Source organism: Salvelinus alpinus, chromosome 22 (genome assembly GCF_045679555.1).
Source record: "Salvelinus alpinus chromosome 22, SLU_Salpinus.1, whole genome shotgun sequence".
NCBI classification, from domain to species: Eukaryota; Metazoa; Chordata; class Actinopteri; order Salmoniformes; family Salmonidae; genus Salvelinus; species Salvelinus alpinus.
In genome coordinates this window covers 46,968,347-46,996,063 of record NC_092107.1, presented here as the reverse complement: position 1 = coordinate 46,996,063, position 27,717 = coordinate 46,968,347, and the positions used below count along the sequence as shown (strand labels likewise).

At 47.3% G+C, this 27,717-nt stretch overlaps 1 protein-coding gene across 1 annotated transcript in view; it reads right to left on the bottom strand.

Annotated features, from left to right (window-relative positions):
* Positions 1 to 15: 15 nt before the first annotated feature.
* LOC139549555 (rho guanine nucleotide exchange factor 26-like) overlaps positions 16 to 27,717 on the bottom strand; it is a 111,416-nt gene continuing 83,714 nt past the window's right edge. Inside the window, exons 13-15 of the mRNA XM_071360174.1 lie at positions 5,468 to 5,538; positions 4,177 to 4,281; positions 16 to 3,177 (exon numbers count right to left, since the gene is read on the bottom strand). Coding sequence (XP_071216275.1) covers positions 3,035 to 3,177; positions 4,177 to 4,281; positions 5,468 to 5,538 — 319 coding nt within the window. The 3' untranslated portion in view covers positions 16 to 3,034. The remainder of the gene's footprint in view (positions 3,178 to 4,176; positions 4,282 to 5,467; positions 5,539 to 27,717) is intronic.

Below are 27,717 nucleotides of genomic sequence, written 5' to 3'. Positions count from 1 at the left end.
AAAGAAAACAACAGATCACAAATATGGGACTTTTATTAAAAAGAAATATATACTGAACAAGAGTAAATACAACAATGAACAATTTGATGTAGTTACAGTTCATATCAGGAAATCAGTCAACTGAAATAAATTCATTAGGCCCTAATCTATGGATTTCACGGGGAGCCTGGCTCAGCCAATCAGAATGAGTTTTTCCCCACAAAATTGCGTTATTACCTTGACAAAGGAGAAATGATCACTAACAGGGATGTAAACACATTTGAGCAAAATAGACTTTTTGTGCGTTAGTTAAGTATAGATTAAAAGGGCCTCCCGAGTGGGGATGTCCTTTACTCATAGCGCACTAGCGACTCCTGTGGCTTGCCGGGCGCAGTGCACGCTGACACGGTCACCAGGTGTACGGTGTTTCCTTTGACACATTGGTGCTGCTGGCTTAAGTGGGCATTGTGTCAAGAAGCAGTGCACCCTGGTTGGGTTTCGGAGGACGCACGGCTCTTGACCTTCCCCTCTCCCGAGTCCATACGGAAGGTGCAGCGATGAGCCAATTGGAAACCACGAAATTGGGGAGAAAACAGGGTATAAAAACACAAAAGAAACTTTTAAAAAAGTGGATTAAATATCCAAAGGCTTCATCTACAATATAAATCTATAGCCGTGGATTACATAAATGTTTAAACAGAGGTTGCTATTAGTTACATATTTACATGAATGATTAACATTGGTTAAATTCATGTCGTATCAGTTTTCCCTGAGTGCAAAGCTTTTTGTCTGGGTCAGACCACATGGAGAGTAGTGGTCTGGTTTGATGAACGGTGGTACAACAGGAAGCTGATCAGGACATTACTTGTTTCCTTCAGCGATGTGAGACAACATTACACACAACATTACACACTTAAAGAGATCCTGCTGGACAATCAAGTTACAACCACAGCTGGCATTTCCAGTTTTAGAACAGAGAGCGTCACACCATTTCATTTTCTCTCCTGCCGCACGTCACCGAAATCATAAGGAGAGTATTTTTAAAACGTCCATCTCTGACATCACTGGGCATCACTGAGCATAATCACACCGAGTGGCAGACTGACGGAGGTCTGTGGGACGGAAATGGTTCTATTTATGTAAAGTGACATTAAGCTAGAGACAAAGTGCCCAATTACAGATCAACTTCCAGCCCCTATGCATTGTGTCCCTCTGAAAGGACTGCGTAGGACTATATGGGTCAGTTGAACAAAGCTTTGCCAGAGACCAAGGTGGAGGTACACCCATATTGCTAATACCTGTCTAATAGTTTTAGGCATCTAAAATGGTTACAGGTTGGGAATCGGGAGCAGGGTTTGGGACTCGGGAGCAGGGTTTGGGAATCGGGAGCAGGGCTTGGGAATCGGGAGCAGGGCTTGGGAATCGGGAGCAGGGTTTGGGAATCGGGAGCAGGGTTAGGGTTAGGGCATCGGGAGCAGGGCTTGGGCATCGGGAGCAGGGCTTGGGCATCGGGAGCAGGGCTTGGGCATCGGGAGCAGGGTTTGGGAATCGGGAGCAGGGCTTGGGCATCGGGAGCAGGGCTTGGGAATCGGGAGCAGGGCGTGGGAATCGGGAGCAGGGCGTGGGAATCGGGAGCAGGGCGTGGGAATCGGGAGCAGGGCGTGGGAATCGGGAGCAGGGCGTGGGAATCGGGAGCAGGGCGTGGGAATCGGGAGCAGGGCGTGGGAATCGGGAGCAGGGCTTGGGAATCGGGAGCAGGGTTTGGGAATCGGGAGCAGGGTTTGGGAATCGGGAGCAGGGCTTGGGAATCGGGAGCAGGGTTTGGGACTCGGGAGCAGGGTTTGGGAATCGGGAGCAGGGCTTGTGAATCAGAAGCAGGCATGATGGTGGGAGTTTCTTTTTGCCTTTGTAGACCATCATAACATTCAGCCTCGCTATACTGTAACCTTCTAACCAGAGGGAAGTCTGGAAACTGGCCCGTTCAGTCCACCATGTTGGCTCCTTACTGTACATTCAGCCTCTTCAGCAGTCACACAGCCTCCTACTAACCACACAGGGACGTGTTATTTGGCCATTTTTGGAACATTTGTCACATTCAGTTAACATTACAAATGGCCTCCCAGCTGCACACACAGATAAGTTGGAAAATACAGTGCCATTTGTGTATCTGAGCCTCTTCCCCATCAGTCTCATCACACACTATAGCCTGACCACAGAGCAGAGGTGAAACTGACCTGGACACTGAGCCATGTTGGCTCCATACACTCAGCCAGATCATCATCACACCAGGACAACCAGGCATTTTAAAGAGCATGACAATTAAAACAAATATATATATACAGATCATCAACATAGTTGTTTTGTTCCTATAAATTGTTAGTTACTATGTAGTAGAGAGGGTACGTTTCATTCATGGAAACTTCTGGGGAGTTTTTCCAGAAGGAAATAGTTAATCAAATGATTCCGTGTCCATATCAGTTTGAACGCGCCGTCCTACTATAGGTGTCCACTCTGTGTGTGGCAGTTTTAAACTTTGACCCCAGCATGTCATGTGTGTGTCCAAGGGGGGGATGTCCTTCGGGGGCCCAAAATAAACAGTTACGCGGGCTGTGGTTGGCCAGAATCCCATCAGTGGGAGGAATCAGAGTGTTGTTGACAGGTCAAAAGGTCAAATGTCCTTACGATATAGACCGGTAGAAGGCGGAGAACGTTGCATGGGTAACAATGAAAAACCCCATTCTAATAGAAACAGTCAGCAGGCAAGGCTCACACATACATTTGTCTGTTGACCCACGGAGAGATTCTATTGGTGAATTTAGTGTCAAGTCAGCTCTCTCATTGGTTGATAGTGCTTGCAGGCAGCTCATTGGTGTATTCAGTCGCTGGTGGAAAGAGCTCACACGTCGCTCTGTTGACCAAAGACTTTGAAATGGGTGTATTCAGTGACGGTCCGCTCAACGTCAAAGGCCGTCTTCGGCATAAGGTTCACTCATTGGTCTGTTCGAGAACAGGCAGGTCACTTGTGTAATTAGTGGGTGGAGCCTGCCGTTCCAGATCACACATTGGTTTCCAGCCCTTGGAGGCGGTCCATCCTCTGCATGTTGCGCTCAATAGTGGCCTGGCACGTGATTGGTTCAGCACATTCTGACAGGAACCAACCCCTCTCGCCATCACGGAGTCGCTCGCCCTCATACCAGCCTGAAAGAGACACACAGACCACTCTATATTCCTTTATTTATCCTTCAGAAAATCACTTCACAGGGCTGAAGGAAACAGTTTCCTGTTCAAAGCAGGAAGTGAGCACTGAGCTAGCTCTTGAACTCTTAAATGGCGTCCGTTTGATGCTCTATTCTGTCTGTTCTAGAAAGCCCTTTCACATGAAAGAGATGGTTGCCATGGAGACACAAAGGTAAATTACCTTTAACCTTGAGTTGTGTGACTGTGTGTGTGTGTGTGCATCAACACTACACAGATACATCTCTTTCAATGATTTTCCAGGGAGAATAGAAACAAGGAGAAAAAATGAGTGAGAGACCAATAAGAGGGGGTGTAAAGAGAAACAAGAGAGAGGCAGGCAGAGAGAGAGAGAGGCAGAGAGAGAGAGAGAGGCAGAGAGAGAGCGAGAGAGGCAGGCAGAGAGAGAGGCAGAGAGAGAGAGAGAGGCAGAGAGAGAGAGAGAGGCAGAGAGAGAGAGAGAGGCAGAGCGAGAGAGAGAGAGAGAGAGAGAGAGAGAGAGAGAGAGAGAGAGAGAGAGAGAGAGAGAGAGAGAGAGAGAGAGAGAGAGAGAGAGAGAGAGAGAGAGAGAGAGAGAGAGAGAGAGGCAGGCAGAGAGAGAGAGAGAGGCAGGCAGAGAGAGAGAGAGAGAGGCAGGCAGAGAGAGAGACGCAGAGAGAGAGACACAGAGAGAGAGAGAGAGACACAGAGAGAGAGAGAGAGGCAGGCAGAGAGAGAGAGAAAGAGAGGCAGGCAGAGAGACGCAGAGAGAGATGCAGAGAGCGAGACGCAGAGAGAGATGCAGAGAGCGAGAGAGAGAGAGGCAGGCAGAGAGAGAGAGGCAGGCAGAGAGAGACGCAGAGAGAGACGCAGAGAGAGAGAGAGAGAGAGAGGCAGGCAGAGAGAGAGAGAGAGGCAGGCAGAGAGAGAGAGAGACGCAGAGAGAGAGAGGCAGAGAGATGAGAGACTAACAGTGTAACATACCATCCTCCACAGTCTGTGACACCAGGACCACGTCAGCCACCTGCAGTGACAGCTCATCAGGCTGCTTGGCTGTGTACGTCCTCGTCACCACCACCTGCATGGCATCTGGGACAACACAAACGGAACAAAGTTTACACTCTAACCCAGGACAACACAAACACAACACAGAGTTAAACTCTGGGACAATACAGACACAACACAGAGTTAAACTCCAACCCTAGGACAACACAAACACAACACAGAGTTAAACTCTGGGACAATACAGACAACACAGAGTTTACACTCTAACCCTAGGACAACACAACACAGAGTTAAACTCTAACTCTGGGACAATACAAACATTACAGAGTTAACATTTTAAGTCTGGGACAACACAAACACAACACAGAGTTTAAACTCTGACCCTGGACAACAGGTCCTGGCTTTTTAAGTAACAAACTAGTTCTAGAAGTTATAATACTTGTATTTGATCCGTAGCGGTGCTTTTTGTTTTGTTTATTAAGTTGAATAGAAAAGCCCTGAAAATGTTATGACTCATGTGTTTACTACCAAATGCACAAGAACTGATTAATCATTCAAGCCGTTAAAACAGGTTGTACCTCCTAATGATTTACTGCAGGCAGAGTACAATCTGGAAACCAGTTCACCGCTGAGTTTCATTCTCTCGCTCTAATTAAAGGGATAGTTCGGGATTTTGGCAATTGCTAACTAGCGTTAGCAAAATGACTGGAAGTCTATGGGAACAGCTAGCATGCAATTGCTCCTGTAGACTTAGTCATTACGCTAACGATAGTTAGCATTGACTTGCAAAACTACCTCTGACTTCCTACATACTGGACGCAGAGACATAAAAAAATCCCGCAGTATCCCTTTAAGGAGTGATTTAGACAGAAAAGCAGCTGACCTACAGCTTGGATTTGAACACCCCTGTACTACTGTAGACTCCCTCAGACAGGGACACTGTTCCACTACTTCACCACTAGGTGGTGCTGTGGGACTACATGTGCGTTCCACTGACCAGTCAAGTTTATATATTTTTTTAACCTTTATTTAACTTGGCAAGTCAGTTAAGAACACATTCTTATTTACAATGACGGCCTACCGGGGAACAGTGGGTTAACTGCCTTGTTCAGGAGCAGAACGATGTATTTTTACCTTGTCAGCTCAGGGATTCGATCTTGCAACCTTTTGGTTACTAGTCCAACGCTCTAACCACTAGGCTACCTGCCGCCCCAAGTTCGACAGTACTGTCTGAAGGTAGGTAGGTGTGTGTGTGTGGTGTTGAACTCACTGGTCCGGTCTTGGTTCTTCTCGTCATTGCTGCTCTGACCCAGAGCAGTGATCCAGCGAGCACACTCGTTCCTGTTGGACAGACATGCATCATTTTACAACCCTTTTCAATGCTTTCTGTCTTACTTGTCAGTGAGTCATTCGTCATAACAATATACATGTTCGTGTGGCCAGGAAAAAACACAATTTCATTTCAGTTTTACTTTCCTTTTCCCCCCCCAACCCAGGGGCCTGTTTCAACAAGTTAATGGAATCAGTCAATCCATTTGACTTTTACATTTCAGTCATGAAGCAGACACTTTTTTTTCAGAGCGACATAGGATACAATCCAGAGGACAAGTATCGCAGGACAGCATCACACACAACAACCTCACAGCATCACACACAACAACCTCACAGCATCACACACAACAGCATCACACACAACAGCATCACAGCATCACACACAACAACCTCACAGCATCACACACAACAGCATCACACACAACAGCATCACAGCATCACACACAACAACCTCACAGCATCACACACAACAGCATCACAGCATCACACACAACAGCATCACACACAACAACCTCACAGCATCACACACAACAGCATCACAGCATCACACACAACAGCATCACACACAACAGCCTCACAGCATCACACACAACAGCCTCACAGCATCACACACAACAACCTCACAATATCACAAAAGCACATTACAACAGAGTAATACACTGATTAAGGATCTGACCTTTTTCTCCCCCCGCCCCTCTCCTCCTCTCCCCTTACCCCCGTCTCCTCCTCTCCCCCCGCCCGTCTCCTCCTCTCCCCCCGCCCGTCTCCTCCTCTCCTGTCTCCTCCTCTCCCCCTGCCCGTCTCCAAATCTACTCTCCCCCCGCCCGTCTCCTCCTCTCCCCCGTCCCCTCCTCCTCTCACCCCCCCCCTCCCCCCTCCCCTCACCCCCCTCCCCTCCTCCTCACCCCCCTCCCCTCCTCCTCTCCCCCCTCCCCTCCCAGTGCTCATCCCTGAGAGAGAGGGAGAACAGAGGTGTTTTTGATTCAGTTGAACAGGGACAGAGGCTAATTCACAAGAAAGGAACAGAGCAGCCTCTGGTGAATGGGAGGAGGGACACAGGTCAGGTTTCACCAGGTAACTCTACCTGCCCATACCAAAGGAGAGAGGAAGATTTAGAGAAAGAGAGAGGGGGTGGTCAGAGAAAAGGAGAGAAAGAAACAGGTAAAATATAGTGATTTATAGAGGACTGAGCTAGATTGACAGATAGAGAGAGAAAAAGAAAGCCTGGGTGGAAAGAGAATGAAAACATAACGAGAAGGAGAGGGGATAGAGGGGGTGGCAGTCTCTGTCTCACCCCCACTGTGGACAGCCAGCCAGGACCAGTCTGTCTCACCCCCACCATGGACAGCCAGCCAGGACCAGACTGTCTCAACCCCAATGTGGACAGTCAGCCAGGACCAGTCTGTCTCACCCCCACCGTGGACAGCCAGCCAGGACCAGTCTGTCTCACCCCCACAGTGGACAGCCAGCCAGGACCAGTCTGTCTCACCCCCACCGTGGACAGCCAGCCAGGACCAGTCTGTCTCACCCCCACCGTGGACAGCCAGCCAGGACCAGTCTGTCTCACCCCCACCGTGGACAGCCAGCCAGTCTCTGTCTCACCCCCACTGTGGACAGCCAGCCAGGACCAGTCTGTCTCACCCCCACCATGGACAGCCAGCCAGGACCAGACTGTCTCACCCCCAACGTGGACAGCCAGCCAGGACCAGTCTGTCTCACCCCCACCGTGGACAGCCAGCCAGGACCAGTCTGTCTCACCCCCACCGTGGACAGCCAGCCAGGACCAGTCTGTCTCACCCCCACCGTGGACAGCCAGCCAGGACCAGTCTGTCTCACCCCCACCGTGGACAGCCAGCCAGGACCAGTCTCTGTCTTACCCCCCACTGTGGACAGCCAGCCAGGACCAGTCTGTCTCACCCCCACCATGGACAGCCAGCCAGGACCAGACTGTCTCACCCCCAACGTGGACAGCCAGCCAGGACCAGTCTGTCTCACCCCCACCGTGGACAGCCAGCCAGTACCAGTCTGTCTCACCCCCACAGTGGACAGCCAGCCAGGACCAGTCTGTCTCACCCCCACTGTGGACAGCCAGCCAGGACCAGTCTGTCTCACCCCCACCGTGGACAGCCAGCCAGGACCAGTCTGTCTCACCCCCACCGTGGACAGCCAGCCAGGACCAGTCTCTGTCTTACCCCCCACTGTGGACAGCCAGCCAGGACCAGTCTCTGTCTCGCCACCACCGTGGACAGCCAGCCAGGACCAGTCTGTCTCACCCCCACCGTGGACAGCCAGCCAGGACCAGTCTGTCTCACCCCCACCGTGGACAGCCAGCCAGGACCAGTCTCTGTCTTACCCCCCACTGTGGACAGCCAGCCAGGACCAGTCTGTCTCACCCCCACCATGTCCAGCCAGCCAGGACCAGACTCTCACCCCCAACGTGGACAGCCAGCCAGGACCCGTCTGTCTCACCCCCACCGTGGACAGCCAGCCAGGACCAGTCTGTCTCAGTCTGTCACCGTGGACAGCCAGCCAGGACCAGTCTGTCTCACCCCCACCGTGGACAGCCAGCCAGGACCAGTCTGTCTCACCCCCACCGTGGACAGCCAGCCAGGACCAGTCTCTGTCTCGCCACCACCGTGGACAGCCAGCCAGGACCAGGACCAGGCTCTGTCTCACCCCCACCGTGGACAGCCAGCCAGGACCAGGACCAGTATCTGTCTCACCCCCACCGTAGACAGCCAGCCAGGACGAGTCTCTGTCTCGCCCCCACCGTGGACAGCCAGCCAGGACCAGTCTCTGTCTCGCCACCACCGTGGACAGCCAGCCAGGACCAGGACCAGGCTCTGTCTCACCCCCACCGTGGACAGCCAGCCAGGACCAGGACCAGTATCTGTCTCACCCCCACCGTAGACAGCCAGCCAGGACGAGTCTCTGTCTCGCCCCCACCGTAGACAGCCAGCCAGGACGAGTCTCTGTCTCGCCCCCACCGTGGACAACCAGCCAGGACGAGGAGACTCAGAGGCTGCGGCACAAAGTGCACCCTATTGCCTATATAGTGTGTTCATTTTGGCCCCACAGGACTCTAGTCAACCGGAATGCTGTACAAATGACCTCGAATAACCTGTACCCCTGTATATAGTCTCATTACTAACCTGTTCCCTTGTATATAGCCTCATTACTAACCTGTTCCCTTGTATATAGCCTCATTACTAACCTGTAACCCCTGTATATAGCCTCATTACTAACCTGTTCCCTTGTATATAGTCTCATTACTAACCTGTACCCCTGTATATAGCCTCATTACTAACCTGTACCCCCTGTATATAGTCTCATTACTAACCTGTACCCCTGTATATAGTCTCATTACTAACCTGTACCCCTGTATATAGTCTCATTACTAACCTGTACCCCTGTATATAGTCTCATTACTAACCTGTACCCCCGTATATAGTCTCATTACTAACCTGTACCCCCTGTATATAGTCTCATTACTAACCTGTACCCCCTGTATATAGTCTCATTACTAACCTGTACCCCTGTATATAGCCTCATTACTAACCTGTACCCCCTGAATATAGTCTCATTACTAACCTGTACCCCTGTATATAGCCTCATTACTAACCTGTACCCCCTGTATATAGTCTCATTACTAACCTGTACCCCCTGTATATAGGCTCATTACTAACCTGTACCCCTGTATATAGTCTCATTACTAACCTGTACCCCCTGTATATAGTCTCATTACTAACCTGTACCCCTGAATATAGTCTCATTACTAACCTGTACCCCTGTATATAGCCTCATTACTAACCTGTACCCCCTGTATATAGTCTCATTACTAACCTGTACCCCCTGTATATAGGCTCATTACTAACCTGTACCCCTGTATATAGTCTCATTACTAACCTGTACCCCCTGTATATAGTCTCATTACTAACCTGTACCCCTGTATATAGTCTCATTACTAACCTGTACCCCTGTATATAGTCTCATTACTAACCTGTACCCCCTGTATATAGTCTCATTACTAACCTGTACCCCTGTATATAGTCTCATTACTAACCTGTACCCCTGTATATAGTCTCATTACTAACCTGTACCCCTGTATATAGTCTCATTACTAACCTGTACCCCCTGTATATAGTCTCATTACTAACCTGTACCCCCTGTATATAGTCTCATTACTAACCTGTACCCCTGTATATAGTCTCATTACTAACCTGTACCCCCTGTATATAGTCTCATTACTAACCTGTACCCCCTGTATATAGTCTCATTACTAACCTGTACCCCTGTATATAGTCTCATTACTAACCTGTACCCCTGCACATTGACTCTGTACCAGTACCCCCTGTATATAGTCTCATTACTAACCTGTACCCCTGTATATAGTCTCATTACTAACCTGTACCCCTGTATATAGCCTCATTAATAACCTGTTATTAAATATTTTCTTAACTCTGTCTTGAACTGCATTGTTGGTTAAGGGTTTGTAAGTAAGTAATTCGCTGTAAAGTTTACACTTGTTGTATTCGACGCATGTGACAAATAAAGTTTGATTTGATTTGTATGTAGTGAATAGGGTGCACTTTGGGTTGCACAGGAGTCAGAGATAGTGACCCAGAACCCCACCACAGGTCAGACCAGGCAGAGTGAAGGGAGTCAGAGATAGTGACCCAGAACCCCACCACAGGTCAGACCAGGCAGAGTGAAGGGAGTCAGAGATAGTGACCCAGAACCCCACCACAGGTCAGACCAGGCAGAGTGAAGGGAGTCAGAGATAGTGACCCAGAACCCCACCACAGGTCAGACCAGGCAGAGTGAAGGGAGTCAGAGATAGTGACCCAGAACCCCACCACAGGCCAGACCAGGCAGAGTGAAGGGAGTCAGAGATAGTGACCCAGAACCCCACCACAGGTCAGACCAGGCAGAGTGAAGGGAGTCAGAGATAGTGACCCAGAACCCCACCACAGGTCAGACCAGGCAGAGTGAAGGGAGTCAGAGATAGTGACCCAGAACCCCACCACAGGTCAGACCAGGCAGAGTGAAGGGAGTCAGAGATAGTGACCCAGAACCCCACCACAGGTCAGACCAGGCAGAGTGAAGGGAGTCAGAGATAGTGACCCAGAACCCCACCACAGGTCAGACCAGGCAGAGTGAAGGGAGTCAGAGATAGTGACCCAGAACCCCACCACAGGTCAGACCAGGCAGAGTGAAGGGAGTCAGAGATAGTGACCCAGAACCCTACCACAGGTCAGACCAGGCAGGGTGAAGGGAGTCAGAGATAGTGACCCAGAACCCCACCACAGGTCAGACCAGGCAGAGTGAAGGGAGTCAGAGATAGTGACCCAGAACCCCACCACAGGTCAGACCAGGCAGAATGAAGGGAGTCAGAGATAGTGACCCAGAACCCCACCACAGGTCAGACCAGGCAGAGTGAAGGGAGTCAGAGATAGTGACCCAGAACCCTACCACAGGTCAGACCAGGCAGGGTGAAGGGAGTCAGAGATAGTGACCCAGAACCCCACCACAGGCCAGACCAGGCAGAGTGAAGGAAGTCGGGGTGGACAATCTGACCACTGACACGGGGGGAATCAGAGAACTCCATGACTCAGACTTCCATCATTCTGTTTCTCATTCCAGTTCTGTTCCGGCTAAATCTGGAATATTTCTCTCCCCTATACACACCGTGTCAGCACCTAACTGTACAGGACAGAGAAAATGCCTCAACATTATATAATCTGCTCATATACCCTGATTAATCATTCACAATTAACGTATCTCCTTAAGTTGGTAAAAACTGTGTAATTACTAGACTGTAATTCCCGCTGGACAGTTTTAATGCATTATGCCGCGGTCATCTCTACTGTCATCACCCTAGTGAAATCAAATCAAACTTTATTTTGTCACATGCGCCAAATACAACAAGCGTAAACCTTACAGTGAACAGAAGTCACCTGTACTATAGTCATCTAGGTCAGGTGGTCAGTGTCCTAAGGTCAGTGTCCTATGGTCAGTGTCCTGTGGTCAGTGTCCTGTGGTCAGTGTCCTGTGGTCAGTGTCCTATGGTCCATTCCCCGTCGGGAGGCTCAATAGGACCACAACTACCATTCAGAACATTTTCCGACGATCAAGCATTCTTCAGGACTGTGATTGGATGATCGCAGGTGGACGTTGTGACCTCAAATACATCCTTATCTACCCGGGTCACAGTGAATAGAACCGGTAATGGTGTGTTAACTAGGGTGGTGTGTTAACTAGGGTGGTGTGTTAACTAGGGTGGTGTGTTAACTAGGGTTAACTAGGGTTCATGGACTGAAGGAAATAGACAGGGTTGGTTCCCTGGCTGCCCTCAGGTAAACCTGTAGTAACACAGGTCATGTAACACAGTGCTGGGAGGAAATACACACGTTTCTCTGCCTGACTGAATGTTTGTGTGGCTGTCTGAGTCTAACGGAGATGTGGGAATGACATCTGTTCATTGCTGGCCTTGGCAGTTGGAGACACACACACACACACACACACACACACACACACACACACACACACACACACACACACACACACACACACACACACACACACACACACACACACACACACACACACACACACAGAAATGTAGGGTTCCCAAGATAAAACATGCCAGCTGAGGTATCAGGACTATCAAAATACACACTCTCATTCATATATTGGTAAAGGAGCCAATACACACACATTCCTGCTGGAACATATTCCAGTTGGAACACATTCCTGTTGGAACACCACATTCCTGTTGGAACACCACATTCCTGTTGGAACACATTCCAGTTGGAACACATTCCTGTTAGAACACATTCCTGCTGGAACACATTCCTGCTGGAACACATTCCTGCTGGAACACATTCCTGTTGGAACACATTCCTGCTGGAACACACAGCCGCATACAGGCATCATGTGTGCACCGTGATTTAATGGTTGTGTGTGGAATGGAAGACACATACCGATGGATCTCTGGTTAAAACAGCCACCAAGCTCTCTCTCTCTCTGTGTGTGTAGCAGGAGATTCCTTACTTATTTAAAACCACTTCAACTCTCATTCACCCTACGAATGAATACAATATCAGACTGTTCAAGGCTATAGCCTACATGTCTAAACCAGACTGTTCAAGGCTATAGCCTACATGTCTAAACCAGACTGTTCAAGGCTATAGCCTACATGTCTAAACCAGACTGTTCAAGGCTATAGCCTACATGTCTAAACCAGTCTGTTCAAGGCTATAGCCTACATGTCTAAACCAGTCTGTTCAAGGCTATAGCCTACATGTCTAAACCAGACTGTTCAAGGCTATAGCCTACATGTCTAAACCAGTCTGTTCAAGGCTATAGCCTACATGTCTAAACCAGACTGTTCAAGGCTATAGCCTACATGTCTAAACCAGACTGTTCAAGGCTATAGCCTACATGTCTAAACCAGACTGTTCAAGGCTATAGCCTACATGTCTAAACCAGACTGTTCAAGGCTATAGCCTACATGTCTAAACCAGTCTGTTCAAGGCTATAGCCTACATGTCTAAACCAGACTGTTCAAGGCTATAGCCTACATGTCTAAACCAGACTGTTCAAGGCTATAGCCTACATGTCTAAACCAGACTGTTCAAGGCTATAGCCTACATGTCTAAACCAGACTGTTCAAGGCTATAGCCTACATGTCTAAACCAGTCTGTTCAAGGCTATAGCCTACATGTCTAAACCAGTCTGTTCAAGGCTATAGCCTACATGTCTAAACCAGTCTGTTCAAGGCTATAGCCTACATGTCTAAACCAGTCTGTTCAAGGCTATAGCCTACATGTCTAAACCAGTCTGTTCAAGGCTATAGCCTACATGTCTAAACCAGTCTGTTCAAGGCTATAGCCTACATGTCTAAACCAGTCTGTTCAAGGCTATAGCCTACATGTCTAAACCAGACTGTTCAAGGCTATAGCCTACATGTCTAAACCAGTCTGTTCAAGGCTATAGCCTACATGTCTAAACCAGACTGTTCAAGGCTATAGCCTACATGTCTAAACCAGTCTGTTCAAGGCTATAGCCTACATGTCTAAACCAGTCTGTTCAAGGCTATAGCCTACATGTCTAAACCAGTCTGTTCAAGGCTATAGCCTACATGTCTAAACCAGTCTGTTCAAGGCTATAGCCTACATGTCTAAACCAGACTGTTCAAGGCTATAGCCTACATGTCTAAACCAGTCTGTTCAAGGCTATAGCCTACATGTCTAAACCAGTCTGTTCAAGGCTATAGCCTACATGTCTAAACCAGTCTGTTCAAGGCTATAGCCTACATGTCTAAACCAGTCTGTTCAAGGCTATAGCCTACATGTCTAAACCAGTCTGTTCAAGGCTATAGCCTACATGTCTAAACCAGTCTGTTCAAGGCTATAGCCTACATGTCTAAACCAGACTGTTCAAGGCTATAGCCTACATGTCTAAACCAGTCTGTTCAAGGCTATAGCCTACATGTCTAAACCAGACTGTTCAAGGCTATAGCCTACATGTCTAAACCAGTCTGTTCAAGGCTATAGCCTACATGTCTAAACCAGACTGTTCAAGGCTATAGCCTACATGTCTAAACCAGTCTGTTCAAGGCTATAGCCTACATGTCTAAACCAGTCTGTTCAAGGCTATAGCCTACATGTCTAAACCAGTCTGTTCAAGGCTATAGCCTACATGTCTAAACCAGACTGTTCAAGGCTATAGCCTACATGTCTAAACCAGTCTGTTCAAGGCTATAGCCTACATGTCTAAACCAGTCTGTTCAAGGCTATAGCCTACATGTCTAAACCAGTCTGTTCAAGGCTATAGCCTACATGTCTAAACCAGTCTGTTCAAGGCTATAGCCTACATGTCTAAACCAGACTGTTCAAGGCTATAGCCTACATGTCTAAACCAGACTGTTCAAGGCTATAGCCTACATGTCTAAACCAGTCTGTTCAAGGCTATAGCCTACATGTCTAAACCAGTCTGTTCAAGGCTATAGCCTACATGTCTAAACCAGACTGTTCAAGGCTATAGCCTACATGTCTAAACCAGACTGTTCAAGGCTATAGCCTACATGTCTAAACCAGTCTGTTCAAGGCTATAGCCTACATGTCTAAACCAGTCTGTTCAAGGCTATAGCCTACATGTCTAAACCAGTCTGTTCAAGGCTATAGCCTACATGTCTAAACCAGACTGTTCAAGGCTATAGCCTACATGTCTAAACCAGACTGTTCAAGGCTATAGCCTACATGTCTAAACCAGTCTGTTCAAGGCTATAGCCTACATGTCTAAACCAGACTGTTCAAGGCTATAGCCTACATGTCTAAACCAGTCTGTTCAAGGCTATAGCCTACATGTCTAAACCAGTCTGTTCAAGGCTATAGCCTACATGTCTAAACCAGTCTGTTCAAGGCTATAGCCTACATGTCTAAACCAGACTGTTCAAGGCTATAGCCTACATGTCTAAACCAGACTGTTCAAGGCTATAGCCTACATGTCTAAACCAGACTGTTCAAGGCTATAGCCTACATGTCTAAACCAGTCTGTTCAAGGCTATAGCCTACATGTCTAAACCAGACTGTTCAAGGCTATAGCCTACATGTCTAAACCAGACTGTTCAAGGCTATAGCCTACATGTCTAAACCAGTCTGTTCAAGGCTATAGCCTACATGTCTAAACCAGTCTGTTCAAGGCTATAGCCTACATGTCTAAACCAGTCTGTTCAAGGCTATAGCCTACATGTCTAAACCAGACTGTTCAAGGCTATAGCCTACATGTCTAAACCAGACTGTTCAAGGCTATAGCCTACATGTCTAAACCAGTCTGTTCAAGGCTATAGCCTACATGTCTAAACCAGACTGTTCAAGGCTATAGCCTACATGTCTAAACCAGTCTGTTCAAGGCTATAGCCTACATGTCTAAACCAGTCTGTTCAAGGCTATAGCCTACATGTCTAAACCAGTCTGTTCAAGGCTATAGCCTACATGTCTAAACCAGACTGTTCAAGGCTATAGCCTACATGTCTAAACCAGACTGTTCAAGGCTATAGCCTACATGTCTAAACCGTCATCATTATATGACTGACTGGAGTTTAGTAGAGAGACTGGAGTTTAGTAGAGAGACTGGAGTTTAGTAGAGAGACTGGTGTTTAGTAGAGAGACTGGAGTTTAGTAGAGAGACTGGAGTTTAGTAGAGAGACTGGTGTTTAGTAGAGAGACTGGAGTTTAGTAGAGAGACTGGAGTTTAGTAGAGAGACTGGAGTTTAGTAGAGAGACTGGAGTTTAGTAGAGAGACTGGAGTTTAGTAGAGAGACTGGTGTTTAGTAGAGAGACTGGAGTTTAGTAGAGAGACTGGAGTTTAGTAGAGAGACTGGAGTTTAGTAGAGAGACTGGAGTTTAGTAGAGAGACTGGAGTTTAGTAGAGAGACTGGTGTTTAGTAGAGAGACTGGTGTTTAGTAGAGAGACTGGTGTTTAGTAGAGAGACTGGAGTTTAGTAGAGAGACTGGTGTTTAGTAGAGAGACTGGTGTTTAGTAGAGAGACTGGTGTTTAGTAGAGAGACTGGAGTTTAGTAGAGAGACTGGTGTTTAGTAGAGAGACTGGTGTTTAGTAGAGAGACTGGAGTTTAGTAGAGAGACTGGTGTTTAGTAGAGAGACTGGTGTTTAGTAGAGAGACTGGTGTTTAGTAGAGAGACTGGAGTTTAGTAGAGAGACTGGTGTTTAGTAGAGAGACTGGTGTTTAGTAGAGAGACTGGTGTTTAGTAGAGAGACTGGAGTTTAGTAGAGAGACTGGAGTTTAGTAGAGAGACTGGAGTTTAGTAGAGAGACTGGAGTTTAGTAGAGAGACTGGTGTTTAGTAGAGAGACTGGTGTTTAGTAGAGAGACTGGAGTTTAGTAGAGAGACTGGTGTTTAGTAGAGAGACTGGAGTTTAGTAGAGAGACTGGAGTTTAGTAGAGAGACTGGTGTTTAGTAGAGAGACTGGAGTTTAGTAGAGAGACTGGAGTTTAGTAGAGAGACTGGAGTTTAGTAGAGAGACTGGAGTTTAGTAGAGAGACTGGTGTTTAGTAGAGAGACTGGAGTTTAGTAGAGAGACTGGAGTTTAGTAGAGAGACTGGAGTTTAGTAGAGAGACTGGAGTTTAGTAGAGAGACTGGAGTTTAGTAGAGAGACTGGTGTTTAGTAGAGAGACTGGAGTTTAGTAGAGAGACTGGAGTTTAGTAGAGAGACTGGAGTTTAGTAGAGAGACTGGAGTTTAGTAGAGAGACTGGAGTTTAGTAGAGAGACTGGAGTTTAGTAGAGAGACCGGAGCTGGACTGACTGGAGTTTAGTAGAGAGACTGGAGCTGGACTGACTGGAGTTTAGTAGAGAGACTGGAGCTGGACTGACTGGAGTTTAGTAGAGAGACCGGAGTTTAGTAGAGAGACCGGAGCTGGACTGACTGGAGTTTAGTAGAGAGACTGGAGCTGGACTGACTGGAGTTTAGTAGAGAGACTGGAGTTTAGTAGAGAGACCGGAGCTGGACTGACTGGAGTTTAGTAGAGAGACTGGAGTTTGGTAGAGAGACTGGAGTTTAGTAGAGAGACTGGAGTTTAGTAGAGAGACTGGAGTTTAGTAGAGAGACTGGAGTTTAGTAGAGAGACTGGAGTTTAGTAGAGAGACTGGAGTTTAGTAGAGAGACTGGTGTTTAGTAGAGAGACTGGAGTTTAGTAGAGAGACTGGAGTTTAGTAGAGAGACTGGAGTTTAGTAGAGAGACTGGAGTTTAGTAGAGAGACTGGAGTTTAGTAGAGAGACTGGTGTTTAGTAGAGAGACTGGTGTTTAGTAGAGAGACTGGAGTTTAGTAGAGAGACTGGAGTTTAGTAGAGAGACTGGAGTTTAGTAGAGAGACTGGAGTTTAGTAGAGAGACTGGTGTTTAGTAGAGAGACTGGAGTTTAGTAGAGAGACTGGAGTTTAGTAGAGAGACTGGAGTTTAGTAGAGAGACTGGAGTTTAGTAGAGAGACTGGTGTTTAGTAGAGAGACTGGAGTTTAGTAGAGAGACTGGAGTTTAGTAGAGAGACTGGAGTTTAGTAGAGAGACTGGAGTTTAGTAGAGAGACTGGAGTTTAGTAGAGAGACTGGAGTTTAGTAGAGAGACTGGTGTTTAGTAGAGAGACTGGTGTTTAGTAGAGAGACTGGTGTTTAGTAGAGAGACTGGAGTTTAGTAGAGAGACTGGTGTTTAGTAGAGAGACTGGTGTTTAGTAGAGAGACTGGTGTTTAGTAGAGAGACTGGAGTTTAGTAGAGAGACTGGTGTTTAGTAGAGAGACTGGTGTTTAGTAGAGAGACTGGAGTTTAGTAGAGAGACTGGTGTTTAGTAGAGAGACTGGTGTTTAGTAGAGAGACTGGTGTTTAGTAGAGAGACTGGAGTTTAGTAGAGAGACTGGTGTTTAGTAGAGAGACTGGTGTTTAGTAGAGAGACTGGTGTTTAGTAGAGAGACTGGAGTTTAGTAGAGAGACTGGAGTTTAGTAGAGAGACTGGAGTTTAGTAGAGAGACTGGAGTTTAGTAGAGAGACTGGTGTTTAGTAGAGAGACTGGTGTTTAGTAGAGAGACTGGAGTTTAGTAGAGAGACTGGAGTTTAGTAGAGAGACTGGAGTTTAGTAGAGAGACTGGTGTTTAGTAGAGAGACTGGAGTTTAGTAGAGAGACTGGAGTTTAGTAGAGAGACTGGAGTTTAGTAGAGAGACTGGAGTTTAGTAGAGAGACTGGTGTTTAGTAGAGAGACTGGAGTTTAGTAGAGAGACTGGAGTTTAGTAGAGAGACTGGAGTTTAGTAGAGAGACTGGAGTTTAGTAGAGAGACTGGAGTTTAGTAGAGAGACTGGTGTTTAGTAGAGAGACTGGAGTTTAGTAGAGAGACTGGAGTTTAGTAGAGAGACTGGAGTTTAGTAGAGAGACTGGAGTTTAGTAGAGAGACTGGAGTTTAGTAGAGAGACTGGAGTTTAGTAGAGAGACCGGAGCTGGACTGACTGGAGTTTAGTAGAGAGACTGGAGCTGGACTGACTGGAGTTTAGTAGAGAGACTGGAGCTGGACTGACTGGAGTTTAGTAGAGAGACCGGAGTTTAGTAGAGAGACCGGAGCTGGACTGACTGGAGTTTAGTAGAGAGACTGGAGCTGGACTGACTGGAGTTTAGTAGAGAGACTGGAGTTTAGTAGAGAGACCGGAGCTGGACTGACTGGAGTTTAGTAGAGAGACTGGAGTTTGGTAGAGAGACTGGAGTTTAGTAGAGAGACTGGAGTTTAGTAGAGAGACTGGAGTTTAGTAGAGAGACTGGAGTTTAGTAGAGAGACTGGAGTTTAGTAGAGAGACTGGAGTTTAGTAGAGAGACTGGAGTTTAGTAGAGAGACTGGAGTTTAGTAGAGAGACTGGAGTTTAGTAGAGAGACTGGAGTTTAGTAGAGAGACTGGAGTTTAGTAGAGAGACTGGAGTTTAGTAGAGAGACTGGAGTTTAGTAGAGAGACTGGAGTTTAGTAGAGAGACTGGAGTTTAGTAGAGAGACTGGAGTTTAGTAGAGAGACTGGAGTTTAGTAGAGAGACTGGAGTTTAGTAGAGAGACTGGAGTTTAGTAGAGAGACTGGAGTTTAGTAGAGAGACTGGAGCTGGACTGACTGGAGTTTAGTGGACTGACTGGAGTTTAGTAGAGAGACTGGAGTTTAGTAGAGAGACTGGAGTTTAGTAGAGAGACTGGAGTTTAGTAGAGAGACTGGAGTTTAGTAGAGAGACTGGAGTTTAGTAGAGAGACTGGAGTTTAGTAGAGAGACTGGAGTTTAGTAGAGAGACTGGAGTTTAGTAGAGAGACTGGAGTTTAGTAGAGAGACTGGAGTTTAGTAGAGAGACTGGAGTTTAGTAGAGAGACTGGAGTTTAGTAGAGAGACCGGAGCTGGACTGACTGGAGTTTAGTAGAGAGACTGGAGCTGGACTGACTGGAGTTTAGTAGAGAGACTGGAGCTGGACTGACTGGAGTTTAGTAGAGAGACCGGAGTTTAGTAGAGAGACCGGAGCTGGACTGACTGGAGTTTAGTAGAGAGACTGGAGCTGGACTGACTGGAGTTTAGTAGAGAGACTGGAGTTTAGTAGAGAGACCGGAGCTGGACTGACTGGAGTTTAGTAGAGAGACTGGAGTTTAGTAGAGAGACTGGAGTTTAGTAGAGAGACTGGAGTTTAGTAGAGAGACTGGAGTTTAGTAGAGAGACTGGAGTTTAGTAGAGAGACTGGAGTTTAGTAGAGAGACTGGAGTTTAGTAGAGAGACTGGAGTTTAGTAGAGAGACTGGAGTTTAGTAGAGAGACTGGAGTTTAGTAGAGAGACTGGAGTTTAGTAGAGAGACTGGAGTTTAGTAGAGAGACTGGAGTTTAGTAGAGAGACTGGAGTTTAGTAGAGAGACTGGAGTTTAGTAGAGAGACTGGAGTTTAGTAGAGAGACTGGAGTTTAGTAGAGAGACTGGAGTTTAGTAGAGAGACTGGAGTATAGTAGAGAGACTGGAGTTTAGTAGAGAGACTGGAGTTTAGTAGAGAGACTGGAGTTTAGTAGAGAGACTGGAGTTTAGTAGAGAGACTGGAGTTTAGTAGAGAGACTGGAGTTTAGTAGAGAGACTGGAGTTTAGTAGAGAGACTGGAGTTTAGTAGAGAGACTGGAGTTTAGTAGAGAGACTGGAGTTTAGTAGAGAGACTGGAGTTTAGTAGAGAGACTGGAGTTTAGTAGAGAGACTGGAGTTTAGTAGAGAGACTGGAGTTTAGTAGAGAGACTGGAGTTTAGTAGAGAGACTGGAGTTTAGTAGAGAGACTGGAGTTTAGTAGAGAGACTGGAGTTTAGTAGAGAGACTGGAGTTTAGTAGAGAGACTGGAGTTTAGTAGAGAGACTGGAGTTTAGTAGAGAGACTGGAGTTTAGTAGAGAGACTGGAGTTTAGTAGAGAGACTGGAGTTTAGTAGAGAGACTGGAGTTTAGTAGAGAGACTGGAGTTTAGTAGAGAGACTGGAGTTTAGTAGAGAGACTGGAGTTTAGTAGAGAGACTGGAGCTGGACTGACTGGAGTTTAGTGGACTGACTGGAGTTTAGTAGAGAGACTGGAGTTTAGTAGAGAGACTGGAGTTTAGTAGAGAGACTGGAGTTTAGTAGAGAGACTGGAGTTTAGTAGAGAGACTGGAGTTTAGTAGAGAGACTGGAGTTTAGTAGAGAGACTGGAGTTTAGTAGAGAGACTGGAGTTTAGTAGAGAGACTGGAGTTTAGTAGAGAGACTGGAGTTTAGTAGAGAGACTGGAGTTTAGTAGAGAGACTGGAGTTTAGTAGAGAGACCGGAGCTGGACTGACTGGAGTTTAGTAGAGAGACTGGAGCTGGACTGACTGGAGTTTAGTAGAGAGACTGGAGCTGGACTGACTGGAGTTTAGTAGAGAGACCGGAGTTTAGTAGAGAGACCGGAGCTGGACTGACTGGAGTTTAGTAGAGAGACTGGAGCTGGACTGACTGGAGTTTAGTAGAGAGACTGGAGTTTAGTAGAGAGACCGGAGCTGGACTGACTGGAGTTTAGTAGAGAGACTGGAGTTTAGTAGAGAGACTGGAGTTTAGTAGAGAGACTGGAGTTTAGTAGAGAGACTGGAGTTTAGTAGAGAGACTGGAGTTTAGTAGAGAGACTGGAGTTTAGTAGAGAGACTGGAGTTTAGTAGAGAGACTGGAGTTTAGTAGAGAGACTGGAGTTTAGTAGAGAGACTGGAGTTTAGTAGAGAGACTGGAGTTTAGTAGAGAGACTGGAGTTTAGTAGAGAGACTGGAGTTTAGTAGAGAGACTGGAGTTTAGTAGAGAGACTGGAGTTTAGTAGAGAGACTGGAGTTTAGTAGAGAGACTGGAGTTTAGTAGAGAGACTGGAGTTTAGTAGAGAGACTGGAGTATAGTAGAGAGACTGGAGTTTAGTAGAGAGACTGGAGTTTAGTAGAGAGACTGGAGTTTAGTAGAGAGACTGGAGTTTAGTAGAGAGACTGGAGTTTAGTAGAGAGACTGGAGTTTAGTAGAGAGACTGGAGTTTAGTAGAGAGACTGGAGTTTAGTAGAGAGACTGGAGTTTAGTAGAGAGACTGGAGTTTAGTAGAGAGACTGGAGTTTAGTAGAGAGACTGGAGTTTAGTAGAGACTGGAGTTTAGTAGAGAGACTGGAGTTTAGTAGAGACTGGAGTTTAGTAGAGAGACTGGAGTTTAGTAGAGAGACTGGAGTTTAGTAGAGAGACTGGAGTTTAGTAGAGAGACTGGAGTTTAGTAGAGAGACTGGAGTTTAGTAGAGAGACTGGAGTTTAGTAGAGAGACTGGAGTTTAGTAGAGAGACTGGAGCTGGACTGACTGGAGTTTAGTAGAGAGACTGGAGTTTAGTAGAGAGACTGGAGCTGGACTGACTGGAGTTTAGTAGAGAGACTGGAGTTTAGTAGAGAGACTGGAGTTTAGTAGAGAGACTGGAGTTTAGTAGAGAGACTGGAGTTTAGTAGAGAGACTGGAGTTTAGTAGAGAGACTGGTGCTGGACTGACTGGAGTTTAGTAGAGAGACTGGAGCTGGACTGACTGGAGTTTAGTAGAGAGACTGGAGCTGGACTGACTGGAGTTTAGTAGAGAGACCGGAGCTGGACTGACTGGAGTTTAGTAGAGAGACTGGAGCTGGACTGACTGGAGTTTAGTAGAGAGACTGGAGCTGGACTGACTGGAGTTTAGTAGAGACTGGAGCTGGACTGACTGGAGTTTAGTAGAGAGACTGGAGCTGGACTGACTGACTGGGGTTTAGTAGAGAGACTGGAGATGGACTGACTGGAGTTTAGTAGAGAGACTGGAGATGGACTGACTGGAGTTTAGTAGAGAGACTGGAGATGGACTGACTGGAGTTTAGTAGAGAGACTGGAGCTGGACTGACTGGAGTTTAGTAGAGAGACTGGAGATGGACTGACTGGAGTTTAGTAGAGAGACTGGAGCTGGACTGACTGGAGTTTAGTAGAGAGACTGGAGCTGGACTGACTGGAGTTTAGTAGAGAGACTGGAGCTGGACTGACTGGGGTTTAGTAGAGAGACTGGTGCTGGACTGACTGGAGTTTAGTAGAGAGACTGGAGCTGGACTGACTGGAGTTTAGTAGAGAGACTGGAGCTGGACTGACTGGAGTTTAGTAGAGACTGGAGCTGGACTGACTGGAGTTTAGTAGAGAGACTGGAGCTGGACTGACTGGAGTTTAGTAGAGAGACTGGAGCTGGACTGACTGGAGTTTAGTAGAGAGACTGGAGCTGGACTGACTGGAGTTTAGTAGAGAGACTGGAGCTGGACTGACTGACTGGAGTTTAGTAGAGAGACTGGAGCTGGACTGACTGGGGTTTAGTAGAGAGACTGGAGCTGGACTAACTGGAGTTTAGTAGAGAGACTGGAGATGGACTGACTGGAGTTTAGTAGAGAGACTGGAGCTGGACTGATTGGGGTTTAGTAGAGAGACTGGAGCTGGACTGACTGGAGTTTAGTAGAGAGACTGGAGATGGACTGACTGGAGTTTAGTAGAGAGACTGGAGCTGGACTGACTGGAGTTTAGTAGAGAGACTGGAGATGGACTGACTGGAGTTTAGTAGAGAGACTGGAGCTGGACTGACTGGGGTTTAGTAGAGAGACTGGAGCTGGACTGACTGGAGTTTAGTAGAGAGACTGGAGATGGACTAACTGGAGTTTAGTAGAGAGACTGGAGCTGGACTGACTGGGGTTTAGTAGAGAGACTGGAGCTGGACTGACTGACTGGAGTTTAGTAGAGACTGGAGCTGGACTGACTGGAGTTTAGTAGAGAGACTGGAGCTGGACTGACTGACTGGGGTTTAGTAGAGAGACTGGAGCTGGACTGACTGGAGTTTAGCAGAGAGACTGGAGCTGGACTGACTGGAGTTTAGTAGAGAGACTGGAGCTGGACTGACTGGAGTTTAGTAGAGAGACTGGAGCTGGACTGACTGGAGTTTAGTAGAGAGACTGGAGCTGGACTGACTGACTGGGGTTTAGTAGAGAGACTGGAGCTGGACTGACTGGAGTTTAGTAGAGAGACTGGAGCTGGACTGACTGGAGTTTAGTAGAGAGACTGGAGCTGGACTGACTGGAGTGTAGTAGAGAGACTGGAGCTGGACTGACTGGAGTTTAGTAGAGAGACTGGAGCTGGACTGACTGGAGTTTAGTAGAGAGACTGGAGCTGGACTGACTGGAGTTTAGTAGAGAGACTGGAGATGGACTGACTGGAGTTTAGTAGAGACTGGAGCTGGACTGACTGGAGTTTAGTAGAGAGACTGGAGATGGACTGACTGGAGTTTAGTAGAGAGACTGGAGCTGGAGTTTAGTAGAGAGACTGGAGCTGGACTGACTGGAGTTTAGTAGAGAGACCGGAGCTGGACTGACTGGAGTTTAGTAGAGAGACTGGAGCTGGACTGACTGGAGTTTAGTAGAGAGACTGGAGCTGGACTGACTGGAGTTTAGTAGAGAGACTGGAGATGGACTGACTGGGGTTTAGTAGAGAGACTGGAGCTGGACTGACTGACTGGAGTTTAGTAGAGAGACTGGAGCTGGACTGACTGGAGTTTAGTAGAGAGACTGGAGCTGGACTGACTGGAGTTTAGTAGAGAGACTGGAGCTGGAGTTTAGCAGAGAGACTGCTAAACCAGCCTCTGTGCTGGTCTATAATAGTGTATTCAGCCTCTGTTCTGGTCTATAATAGTGTTTCCAGCCTCTGTTCTGGTCTATAATAGTGTTTCCAGACTCTGTTCTGTCCTATAATAGTGTTTCCAGCCTCTGTTCTGGTCTATAATAGTGTATTCAGCCTCTGTTCTGGCCTATAATAGTGTTTCCAGCCTCTGTTCTGTCCTATAATAGTGTATTCAGCCTCTGTTCTGTCCTATAATAGTGTTTCCAGCCTCTGTTCTGGTCTATAATAGTGTTTCCAGCCTCTGTTCTGGTCTATAATAGTGTTTCCAGCCTCTGTTCTGTCCTATAATAGTGTATTCAGCCTCTGTTATGTCCTATACTAGTGTATTCAGCCTCTGTTCTGGTCTATAATAGTGTGTCCAGCCTCTGTTCTGGCCTATAATAGTGTGTCCAGCCTCTGTTCTGGCCTATACTAGTGTGTCCAGCCTCTGTTCTGGCCTATAATAGTGTTTCCAGCCTCTGTTCTGGCCTATAATAGTGTGTCCAGCCTCTGTTCTGGCCTATAATAGTGTATTCAGACTCTGTTCTGTCCTATAATAACACACAGTGAAGGACGAGATACAGGCCTCGATAAAAGATGGAGAGGGGGTGAAGAGAGAGGGATCAGGGGGGTGAGGTAGGACGAGGGGGTCAGTGTGAATTGTGGGAACATGTCAATTCAACAATGGCTTACTCTGCTAGGCAACCAGTCTCACAATGTGTAGCAACCACTGTAACAATGGCTGGTTGCCGGGGGATCTCTGCACCAGATCATACACTAGGTTACTACAGTGAGTGGTAAACACACACACACACACACACACACACACACACACACACACACACACACACACACACACACACACACACACACACACACACACACACACACACACACACACACACACACACACACACACACACACACACACGCACGCGCACACAAACACACGACAAAGACAGACACGCAAAGACATACTATTAATAGTACGTGTAAGCCAAGAAGAAAAATAAATGACAATGCTATATTTTACTTTATAAAGGACTGAATGCTAAGTTAAGGCTACCAAGCTTGCTCTGACAGCACAGATCCGGGTGCAACATCAATTAACACTGAGGTGTGAAGTGAGAGGTGTCAAAGCTCTTGAGGCCAACAGCGGCAGGAGAGTTTCACAGCCTCCCCCAGCCTCCCCCACCCATATGCAGAGGCCTCCTCGCAATCTCCCAAATACAACAGCCACAGGACAACTTTGTTTGGACGTTGTAAAGGACCATTCACCGAAACGATATAGCTAGCTAACCTCCTTTTGCACATGGGGGGGAAAAAAACATTGGACAGAGACTTGTTAGCTGGCTAGGTGGGATTTTCTACAAGGAATCTGCCCCCAAGCAGGTATAACACCTACTCCCGTTGCCTGCTGCTTGAATTCCAACCTGGCGATCTGTTCACTGTCTGCCCTGGCCTGTCTCTCCTGTCTGGTACTGGTACCCCCACCACACTCCCCCGAGCTTTCGCTCGCCTCCAGCACACACACACACACTTACACACACACTTACACACCGCAGACTTTGGAATGATCTGAATTTTAGGTAAGTTAAATAACTTGTGAAGCTTATTATGTGTGCCTACTCAGAAACTAGGCGGCATGTAGCCAAGTGGTTAGAGTGGAGGGGCGGCAGGTAGCCAAGTGGTTAGAGTGGAGGGGCGGCATGTAGCCAAGTGGTTAGAGTGGAGGGGCGGCAGGTAGCCAAGTGGTTAGAGTGGAGGGGCGGCAGGTAGCCAAGTGGTTAGAGTGGAGGGGCGGCAGGTAGCCAAGTGGTTAGAGTGGAGGGGCGGCAGGTAGCCAAGTGGTTAGAGTGGAGTGGCGGCAGGTAGCCAAGTGGTTAGAGTGGAGGGGCGGCAGGTAGCCAAGTGGTTAGAGTGGAGGGGCGGCAGGTAGCCTAGTGGTTAGAGCGTTGGGCCAGTAACCAGCAGGTAGCCTAGTGGTTAGAGCGTAGGGCCAGTAACCAGCAGGTAGCCTAGTGGTTAGAGCGTTGGGCCAGTAACCAGCAGGTAGCCTAGTGGTTAGAGTGTTGGGCCAGTAACCAAAAGGTAGCCTAGTGGTTAGAGCGTTGGACCAGTAACCAGCAGGTAGCCTAGTGGTTAGAGAGTTGGGCCAGTAACCAGCAGGTAGCCTAGTGGTTAGAGTGTTGGGCCAGTAACCAGCAGGTAGCCTAGTGGTTAGAGCGTTGGGCCAGTAACCAGCAGGTAGCCTAGTGGTTAGAGTGTTGGGCCAGTAACCAGCAGGTAGCCTAGTGGTTAGAGGGTTGGGCCAGTAACCAGCAGGTAGCCTAGTGGTTAGAGCGTTGGGCCAGTAACCAGCAGGTAGCCTAGTGGTTAGAGTGTTGGGCCAGTAACCAGCAGGTAGCCTAGTGGTTAGAGCGTTGGGCCAGTAACCAGCAGGTAGCCTAGTGGTTAGAGCGTTGGGCCAGTAACCAGCAGGTAGCCTAGTGGTTAGAGCGTTGGGCCAGTAACCAGCAGGTAGCCTAGTGGTTAGAGTTTAGAGGCGGCAGGTAGCCAAGTGGCTTTAGAGCGTTGGACCAGTAACCGAAAGGTTGCTAGATCGAATCCCCGAGCTGACAAGGTAAAAATCTGTCATTCTGCCCCTGAACAAGGCAGTTAACCCACTGTTCCCCGGTAGGCCGTCATTGTAAATAAGAATTTGTTCTTAATTGACTTGCCTAGTTAAGTAAAAGGTTAAATATATATTTTTTTTAATATATATTTTTTTTTACTAGTATAGACCTACTATTTATTTATTTGTGTTACAGCCTACTAAACTCATAGAGATCTACTTTCTCATGTTATCTTGTTGGGGCGAGTGACTCCTTGAACTTTCAATGGCTAGCCCCAAGTCATTATATTTTTGTATTGTGCTTTATGCTATTTGCCTAATGACTCCTGCGTGCTTTGTTGACTATGAACGTGCCTGTATACCCAACAGTGGGAAAGACTATGTTTGTTCCCACACTCAGGACTCTGACTCTCTATTGGTTACACAGACTTTTGGCCTCCCATCCTATTCTGTCCACCTCTCAGCGGCTTTGTATTCATGTTACCTGATGGAAATTGCTGTACAATATGGTCTTGTTGCAGAGCTCTCCCTGTCCTCTCCCGTGCCCTGATTGTTATATCGCTGATGATATCTGGAAATGTGCATGTACACCCTGGCCCATCTACTGTTGCTAAACCCAATTCTGACTTGTGCTCTGATATCTGCTTCACTGATTTCTGCTCTCGTAAAAGCCTGGGTTTTCTGTACGTTAACACCAGAAGCTTATTACCTAAAATGGATCAATTGAAAGTGTGGGTTCACAGCTCCAATCCAGATGTGTTGCTCATTACTGAGACGTGGTTAAGAAAGAGAGTTTTGAACACTGACGTTAACCTTTCTGGTTATAACCTTTGTCGGCAAGAGAGATCTTCCAAAGTCCGCAACA